The sequence below is a fragment of the Poecilia reticulata genome, linkage group LG14, assembly GCF_000633615.1.
Source record: "Poecilia reticulata strain Guanapo linkage group LG14, Guppy_female_1.0+MT, whole genome shotgun sequence".
NCBI lineage: Eukaryota > Metazoa > Chordata > Actinopteri > Cyprinodontiformes > Poeciliidae > Poecilia > Poecilia reticulata.
The window spans coordinates 15431350-15440911 of NC_024344.1; the positions used below are offsets into that span (position 1 = coordinate 15431350).

At 34.8% G+C, this 9562-nt stretch overlaps 2 protein-coding genes across 2 annotated transcripts in view; both read left to right on the forward strand.

Annotated features, from left to right (window-relative positions):
* LOC103475996 (E3 ubiquitin-protein ligase RNF19A-like) overlaps positions 1-1387 on the forward strand; it is a 3050-nt gene extending 1663 nt beyond the window's left edge. The window contains exons 3-4 of the mRNA XM_008428010.2: positions 548-703; positions 827-1387. Of these exons, the coding sequence (XP_008426232.2) occupies positions 548-703; positions 827-1285 (615 nt within the window). The 3' untranslated portion in view covers positions 1286-1387. The remainder of the gene's footprint in view (positions 1-547; positions 704-826) is intronic.
* A 4965-nt stretch (positions 1388-6352) lies between these two features.
* LOC108166862 (ubiquitin carboxyl-terminal hydrolase 12-like) lies at positions 6353-8684 on the forward strand. The gene is made up of 8 exons (XM_017308522.1): positions 6353-6424; positions 6534-6659; positions 6861-6959; positions 7070-7201; positions 7312-7440; positions 7576-7613; positions 7700-7737; positions 7810-8684. Exons 1-8 carry the CDS (start codon positions 6401-6403, stop codon positions 8682-8684), a joined length of 1461 nt encoding a protein of 486 aa, XP_017164011.1. The 5' UTR covers positions 6353-6400.
* The last annotated feature ends 878 nt before the right edge of the window (positions 8685-9562 follow it).

Sequence of the window (9562 nt, forward strand, 5' to 3'; positions counted from 1 at the left end):
CCCTCCAGGACCCTGCTGAGGGTGTAGAGCTGGTCCAGTGTTCCACGACCAGGACGAAAACCACACTGCTCTTCCTGAATCCGAGGTTCGACTATCCTATCAAAAAGAAACAAATATTTATTTTGGAAAAGATGTTTACTTAAATGCACACAAACCTAATGCAAGTCAGATATTTTGTGATTGTTTAACCTGGGCTACTTTAATCATATTTATTATTTATTAGGCTTCTTGAACTGGGAACGAAGTATGAATTTCTTACCACAGCAAAAAACAAATGTGAGCTGGTATGACATTTTTAGGGTTTGGCAAATCTCATACCATCAATAAAAATCATTGAATCCTTAATGTTTTTAATTATAGTAATGCTTAAAGTTGTTAAATTTTATGGTACATTGCCAGATCTTGGTGATTAAGATATTCTCTCTTTGCCCTAGTGTCTTAATTTTTACATTATTATTTTTACAAATGATTACTATTTATTGCAGGATGTGGGGTTGGTGTCTCTTAAAATTCTGATAATTTTTTATTTGCCTCTGTTTCAATAAAGGGAGAAAGCACATTTGTGTGTGGCCAGCCGGGCTGTACTGTCGAGTGGCCCTATGAGGAGGTCCGCAAAATGGCTCTTCTGACACCTGAAGAAAAGGAATACTTTGAGAACACCATGGCTGTTAATGCTTTAAAGGCTTGCTTTGACTCCAAATTTGTAAGGATCATATTGTTGATGGAATAATTTCATAACATGACTGAAAATGCTTTTTCCTTAACATTCTATTTTGCATAACATAAAAATGGTTCTCCTTGTTTTTCACTGTCCACCTGCCCACAGTGTCCTGGATGCAAATACTCTGTGACAAGGAAAGACGTGTCTAATCTGAGCGTCCGATGCCAAATATGTACAGCAGTCAAAGGACGCACCTTTGAATTCTGCTGGCAGTGTTTGAGGGAATGGAAAGGTCCACAGCCACGGATAGATCGCTGCGATAATGAGGGCTGCACTAATGATGCCCTGAAAACCCTGAGAGATTGTCCGTATGCTAAATTTGAGAATGTCAAAGGAGTCACTCAGTGTCCCTCTATCAGGGCATGTCCCACCTGTGGTATATTGGTGGAGCACACTGGAAAACAATGTAAAAACATCACATGTCGCCAGTGCAAGGTAGAGTTCTGTTTTGTGTGTCTTAAGATCACAACCGAATGCAGAAAGGTAAACCCAGATTATTTTGGGCCATGCTCCACTGATGTTGCCCCCAGGCAAACCTCTATCCCTATATGGCAGCGGAATTAATATGAATAAAATAAGGTCCTGGTTTTTATTTTGTTTATGCATTTAATTCTATGTTTAAAAGTAATGCCTTGAGTTTCTTTGATAAAATATGATTATAAGTCTTTGCTCTTGTTTTTGAAGTGTCTGAAAGCAAACTTAGCAGTTGCTAAAATATGTATGATATGGTTTAAATGTTTAAATAAAATATGACGGAACTTATATCAGTTTCTTACATCTATATGTCTTATTATTGATCGCCTAATGGTTCTTTTTACGTCTTAGTTAATTTCACATTTTAATTATTGTTTCTGAAAATCTTACCATAAACTTATTTTCTTCTTGTTGTGTATGTGAAATAGTTCTGCCGTTTTAAATACTAGCATTTTAGTATAATTTTATTTTATCTAAAACCATTCTAATCAATGAAGAATTTTGTAGAACTTGTGCCATTACTCTGTATTATTTTAACAAAAAGTGCAAATATATTTTTAACTTTTTTAAAATCCCAACTTTATCTATTTGTCAGGGGTTTAGACATATTTTTTATAAAGGTGATCATTGTTTGGATTAGGAAATGATGAGTGCAAATAAATAAATGAAGGAAAATTAAACATGACAATGAGGGAAAATGAAACCCAGGTGTAAATTAAAACTGAAAGACTCTTCATCTCACCTGCCCAGCTAATCACCTCATCAGGCTCCTCCTTCGCACCCTTTTATAAGCGCCGGTTTTCTCCAAATCTCCTCCAATCATAAGCTTTGCTTCCTTTATAAAGTCTTTCTATCTTTTCCACACCTAGTCTTCAGTCTAGCTTTAACCCTCCAACCCTTCTCCACCTTCAACTCTCAACTTCTTCAGTACCCCTCCAGTCCTTCAGCATCCTCTCCACCAGTGTCTGGGCCCCTGGGGAAGACGTCTTATTTGTTATCCACAGCGGCTCATCCTCTCTGACGCCGGTTAGCAGCGCCACGTCTTCTGCCCGGTTCCAAGCCCCAAAGACTATTATTTGTCAAATAAACTTTCTAACATCTATTTTCTCTCTGTGTGTGTCTTTATAAGTTGAAATACATCTGCCTACTTACTGATTAATTCTGTTTTTGGTTATGCTTTAATGTTAGATAATCAAGCATTACAAAGTACTCTGAGGAGATACAAACTACAATCTTCAAATCAGGATTTCAATTATACAGGGTAAAATGGAGCTTAACTAACCTGGCACAGAGTGAAAATGTGATTGCTCACCAAATTTAATTATTTGTGATAACTGACAGTAAGAGTTTTACATCTCTACAGGTGAATATTGACTTATTTTTCTATGAGAAACATTTTATTAAATTTTCCCTAACACCACAGTTCATTGCTTGTACAGGAAGTATCAAACAGGAATTATGTTAGGTTTTATGCCAACAGAGCAACTTGTAACAGTAGATAAGACATCAAAATGGGAGGGTAGATAAAATTTTAAATAAAAACAAATATGTTAATTAAAAAAGGTTAGGCCCTTCCATGTGGAACACAAGATATGACTCACAGTGAGACCAAACATCACAGAGGCTCAAAGCCCCCACCAGCTTGACCCCTGCAGTCTGAGCAGGTCTAGAACCCATTTATGATTAAAAGTCTCGATTTTGTTCTGTAACCTGTATGAGAGCCGTTCCAGCTTTCCTTTAGGTTGTTTTCTGCTACTTTATTTTCTGTAAAGTAACAGATGAAGTGGAGGTGGCCCTCCATTGAGAGACAGCAAGGTTATGACCCAACATCAGAGGACATAACTGTACTGACCTGGAATGAAAGACCGTTCAAAGGCTCAGGAAAATTTTGCAGAAGATTTGGGTTAATTAACTGATTAGTGTGTGAGACTATGAGTTTCAATTAATTGCTTTGTCACAGAATTCTAATTTTCCGAGACACTGAATATTCTGTTTTTATTATCTGTAAGCCATTACAAGAAAAGAAGGCTTGTAATATCACTGTGTATGATGATTCTATACGAGTTACTTTCTGAGATGAATGGCAAGAAATTTAGCACTTTTACGCAAGTTTTTTTAGATGTACAAGAAGATCAGCATAAGGTCACACCATAAAAATATCTATCTACACACCACTGGAGAATACAAACACACTTTAATTACAGCACATCACACACATGCTTGAGGTAATTTAAACAGAGGCAAAATTTATACTAGTTCGGAGTCAGTGAATATTCAGGAGAACATAATAAAGAAATCCACATCTAACGTTGAACAGTTCCTGCCTTATATTCAACTGGCTGAACGCTGAAAGAGTATTATAAATAGCTTTCAGAACAACTCCCCTGTTAATATTAGTTTCATTTCATTCTCGCGCTCGAATATTTTCAAGAAATCACGTGACTCAAAGTTGAACTTTATCATCCCAGTTTGTTTGTTTTTCTGTAGCCTGTCAGTAATTACCTCTACTTTTAAAATCTGTTAAAGCCAAACTTGTTACCGTAGTTGTTAACATTAGACTCACTATATGAATATAAAAAATATGAACATGTATAAAAATATTATATTGAGTATGGCATGCCTGAAATTTTGGAAGTTTAAGCTTTAGGTATTAATGCCTATTCTGTTTTGCAAATGGTATATCTGCTTAATTTCAAATTGGCGTGCATTTGAAGTTTGATTTCATTATGCGTCGTTGTCTCGTAAACAGTTTCGTAGTCAGCATAGTCGTAAAGCTCCATATTTCCGACACACATTGAACGCAACATGTTTGTCACTATAATTGAAAGAGAAAGCGTACTGCTCTCTGATTCTCTCTGGAGTCCGATTTCTGGGACCTCGCTGAAATTCCTCCTCTTTTGTTTGTAAAGAAGAGCTGGTGGAAATGATCCATTATGAGTACACGTACTGACTACTACATGTCTCAGGGCGGGAGCAATAAAAACACTCAAGGTAAGCTTCGCTATTCCGAGCTGAAATGTTTGATTATCATTATAATTTTTATTTATTTTTACGTCGTATACCAATTTTTACCTTGGTGTTGTTCTAAGAAACCTGGTGAAAAACAAAACAATGAATTGATCGTTATAAGACTGGCGCAAAATACAGACCGCTTTCCATTTAATTTCAGTTAAGTTTTAATTTCAGGTTTAAATTATTCAGTCTACCATCAAAAAGAAGCGCAAAATTGTATCTGTTCTTCATATTCCTGAGCAGTTGTTTATTTTCACTTTTCCAACAAAGTCCCTAAATAAATTGCCTCCATTTCACGGTTCCACATTTTGTTTGACTTGCTAGTCATGATGATGATGCACTTAACACAAAAAACCTATTTGCCTCTGTCACTTCTCATCACACTGCACCTGGATTAATGGGTGTGGAAGCAGTAACAGGTACCATATTACTCCCTCTTGTGCTGACTAGTTGAATAAACACCAACAGCATTATTATTTTAACATTGCCTGCCTGCCTGTTTTTCTGATTTGTTTTAATCACTTATTTGACAATATAATAATAATGTATTATAATACACTTTGACTTCCAAATGGATATTTTCTTTCACTAAAGTGTATTTCTGTGGTGTAAAATTCACATTTTAAAACAAATGAACACTACGTGTCATATCCTCCTGACTACCAGGAAAAAAAATATTGTTAAATCACCATTTAAAAAAAAAAACACACACATTCTTTGTAAGGCAATAAAATATTTTATGTACTTACTTTGTCTCTTCCCATAAAATTTGTTATTACTGATAAACACCCTTTTTATGAATTGGAAAAAGGTACGTACAAAAGTCCTACCCCTTCACAACTGAACTGACCAGGTTTCCACTAATAACATCTAATAATAAATGATCTCTTACAGCCAAACGGTATCACGGCTTGAGAAATCAGGGATCAACATGTTACCTGAACAGTGTGCTGCAGGTGCTTTTTATGACTGAAGACTTCAGAAAGGCTGTGGGGAGGTTGGTGAAAACATTCAACATCAGGACCTGCTGTACCTCGTGAAAAATAAAATGTATTTTAATTTGCATAACCTTTACAATCTCTGACAATATTTTTTTAAACAGATGTCCAAAAGACTTGGAAGACCCAGTTGATCATCAACTTTATACCTTGTTTAAAACTTTAAAGGAAAGAATAGGAGAAACATATGAAGTTACTTGGAAGCTGGGTATTGATAACGGTATGTTGATGAATGTTGCTTATGAGACATTCTTTTGAATTGTTACAAGTTTTTTAGATCGCTGGAGGCTATTGATGGAATCCAAATTGAATCAGGTATCATCTATGGAGAAAATTTGAGAAAATTAAATAAATAAATACATAATTACATCAATCTCACCAAAGTGAAGATTTGAGAAAACTGTATTTGTGTTTTGTTTGTGTACATGGGAAAACACATTTGGGTCTTTAGCATCAGAGTCTGTGACAAAGAATGTGCTGATGTATCCACATACCTGCTTTGACATGATTGCCAACCGACATTATCTTGTTTTTAACTTTATACCCTAATTCAGATTAGCTGGGATAGGTTTTAGCTAAGCTGTACACTGCCCACTATGCGTTTGACGTGTTGGTATATTCCAGTGGCATATTTGTGCGGGTTCTTGTGGATAATTTTTTTTTTTAAACAATACAGTGTGTGCATTATTATATATTTAAAACAATTTGGGGAAGATATTCGTTTTTATAAAAAGCTTGGCTACATTTGTACAGAGAGAGAAAGAGATGGCAGGAGGAGAGCAGGGAAGGAAGTAAACATGTCAAGCAGAATTAAATGAACAGCTAGAAAAGACTGATCTAAAATAAAGCAATAGAGCCTGAAACAAAAATCAAAGAATAAGTAAGGCAAATAAACAGCTGATCAAAATGGAAACACTGGAGATGTTTAGGATTATCCTAAAACTAGAAAAGGGCCATATTGTTTTTTGTTGTTTTTTTGTTTTTTTTTACCATGAATGTACCTTGAAATTTTAGTCAGGACAAAAATGATGGTTAGAAAATGTCTTGTCATAATTTCAGTTATAAAGAATGTAAAAATATGTGATTTTTTATTTTTTTAAATAATGTGGTATTTTTAAATAATGTGGTCTTTTAATGTGTGTAACAAGTGCATGAACAGCGAGATGCAGCCGAGCACTTGGAGAAAATTTTAACCATGGCCAGTGAGGAGGCATCAAAGGTACATTATTCCTAAAATCAACTTGTGATCAGTATGGAAAAAATAATCAGAAAATGCAATTGAAATAACATTTGTATAATTTAATCTTCTTACTAAATTGAATTTGCAGATATTTGAGATACAACTCAACAACAAGACAATCTGTGGGGATTGTGAAGAAGAAACTGATGAAAAAAAGTCTTTTTGGAATCTGCCTCTTCCACTGAAGCAGTCTTCGAATGAAAGCTACAGTGTGGTGAGTATAAAACAACATGGAAACATCAATCATGTTTAATGTGCCAACTGGAAGACTACACAGTGACCATTAATCTAATACTCAATGAACCACTGAGGTCAATTTGTTAGAAATCTGACTGTACCAGAAGTATGTTTAAACTGAGATTGGCTATTATGTACTTGGTATCAAGCAGAAAAAGTGACCCAACATCTTTTTCAGAAAGATGCCATTAAAGACTTTTTTAAAGACTCGCATTTTACTGAAGACAACCAGCTTTACTGTGAGAAGAAGTGTGAAGGCAAACGGGATGCTACTGTCGTGAGTAACATGAAACCAAATTGGCTTCTTGTGTGATTCATTGTGTATTTTGTGAATGATACTAACATAAACTTACAAGTTACACAATAATAACTCTGTTATTTGTCTAGAAATGTGTGATAAACCAGCATCCAGAGGTTTTGATGTTGCTGCTGAAGAGATTTGAGTTCAACTATTATCAAATGTGTTTTGTCAAAAACACCTGTAAGGTGGATGTTCCCTTCATTGTGGAGATACCACGGGTATGTTTAAGTATATTTTATTTTTTGATTTATACCACTTTTTTTTTATCGCAACTTAATGTCCATATATGTATATATTTACATATATATGTCTGTATTTCGTTTACCAGAATCAGACATATGAATTGTACGCCTTTGTTGAACACTTTGGCAGTCTGAAAAGTGGACATTACACAGCAACAATCAGGTCCCAGGATGACGACAGATGGTATAATTTCAATGACTCCTTAGTCACAGAGGTAAAAGTTAGCATATTTTTTGTGATGTTATGGACAGGTTTTCTTAAATAGTCAACACTTCTTGGTGAAAAAAAACATACTCCTATAAAAATATTGGCCTTAATTTAATGTATTATTAATTGCTTTTGTTTGCAGCTAAATAATCGTCCATTTCAGGGAAACAAGATTGAGGGGTAGGCTCTTTTTTTGTTCTTTTTCTTTACATTTTCTGAACGCTAACAGGATCTTCCTCACACTGATTTTATATTGTTTTGACTAGAACCCAGAGTGCCTATCTTCTGTTTTACAGAAAGAAAGGTAAGAACCTGCATAAACTCTATTGTCTTCTATGGACTCATTATTTTACTGTTACTTTTTGACTAATTGCAGGTGCTGATCAAGACAACAGAAAGGTACCCAACAAAAGAGATCTTCTGCCTGACAACAATAAGAACAGCAGGTCTTGTCCATATGTCTGCAAGACTGAGAAGGATGAAGATGCTAAACCTACCAATGATGAGGCCAGTCGCCCTAAGCGTAGAAAAAGAAGTGAAAATGCTGATGAAGATGGTCCGGCAGGTCTTCCTACTAGGGAATCCAGTGAAATGGTTGAAAGAAATAGGGAGAACTCTGCACAAGAAGCTGAGAGGTTGACCAATGATAAGCAACATCATTCTGAGAAGGCAAAACTTGAAATGGGGGATAGGCTTGTCAAAAATGTCAATTATAAAACAAAAAGTCAGGTGGAAAGTAGTAGTATAACACAAATAAACCCTTTGGAGAAAGGAGTTGTGAGAGCAGATGTTCACAAAGACATAAACAAACAAGTGAATGACCACTCAAAAATGGAAGAGATGCCTGATTTGAAATCTAATCAGTATGACAGACAGGGCCAGGAAAATTCAAGTGGCGAGCCCCTACTAAAGAGCGGGGATAAAACCCAAAAACCAGAGCCTACCAGTGTAAAGAAACAAGACAGCCATGAAATTGAAGCAGATGAAGACACACACGCTCCTTTGCAAGAGAAACCAGACAAAAAGAATAATAAAGGGATTAAACCCAAAAAACGTTTTCGAGACTTGTTTAAAAGAAAACCATCAAAGGACAAGGTTAAACAACCCAAAGTAAACAGTCAAAGCGTAGAAGCGAGCACTGAATCAGGGACTGAAAGAACGAAGGATACAAATAAAGACAAAATCCAAAAAAAGAAAACCAAAAAAAGAAAAGTTTCTTTCAACTGCTGTTGTTCAAAAACAGAAGATTAAATCCGTTGGATTTGTTTAATGTATAAAACATTCCTACTAAACAAAAATGAAAGCTTAATACTTTAAGAGCTTTGATATTGTGATAAACCACAATAGTTTTCTAGTGATTGCAATAGACACAAAATAAATACATTATCAATAAATATTGAAGTGATTATAATCTGTTTCCCTTAATTCCCTCTTGCATTTTCATGAACATCTAAATTAGCTGTTTAAGATTATTTTTTAAATATCTTAATTTAATCTTATTATTTTTAGAGTTGTTAAAGAAAATAGGAAGTCTCATATATTAGAGCATTAGAGAAGTGGTTCTAAATCAAATGGTGAAAAAATATATTCTCAGTGTAAGACTGGGTATGAACATTTATAGCCGTTTTACTTTTTGAATGTTTTATTCTAAGCTGTCCACATTATCATGTCAGTTGTCATTGATTTTGTGCTTGACATGTGTTCTATCTTTATTTCTTTTGTACAATATTTTTGTTGTGAAAATGTTCCAAAATTATTTGAAAACAAATTATATTAAAATGCAGTCGGACATGCACCTTCTTCTGTTCTTCTGGTCATTGGAAATTTTAGTTTGCATTTTGTGTTGCTTAGCCCTGATTTAGTCTAAATGTGTTCACTTGTTAAACACACAAGAAACAGAATGTTTAAAAAAAAGCAACAGAAAAACGTCAGACTGTATGGTCGATGCACATGTAAAATAAAAATTAATTTCAGTTGCTTCACAAAATGGAAACCTTAAAGTATCGTCTTTGCCTTCATTTCAGAGTTTTAAAGTTATTTAATTTAGATGCTACATGCTGTTGCTTCCAATGTAAAATGTTTTTAGTAGTGAACTTAAAATATGAGTATGCAAACATCTTCCTTTATAT

What these genes read in the sequence shown, in the direction of transcription:
- LOC108166862 (XM_017308522.1), top strand. Translation starts at nt 6,401, where the DNA reads ATGGCCAGTGAGGAGGCATCAAAG. An exon ending in ATGACTCCTTAGTCACAGAG is followed by an intron (nt 7,441 to 7,575) that starts GTAAAAGTTAGC and finishes TTTTGTTTGCAG; the next exon opens with CTAAATAATCGTCCATTTCA. An exon ending in TCTGTTTTACAGAAAGAAAG is followed by an intron (nt 7,738 to 7,809) that starts GTAAGAACCTGC and finishes GACTAATTGCAG; the next exon opens with GTGCTGATCAAGACAACAGA.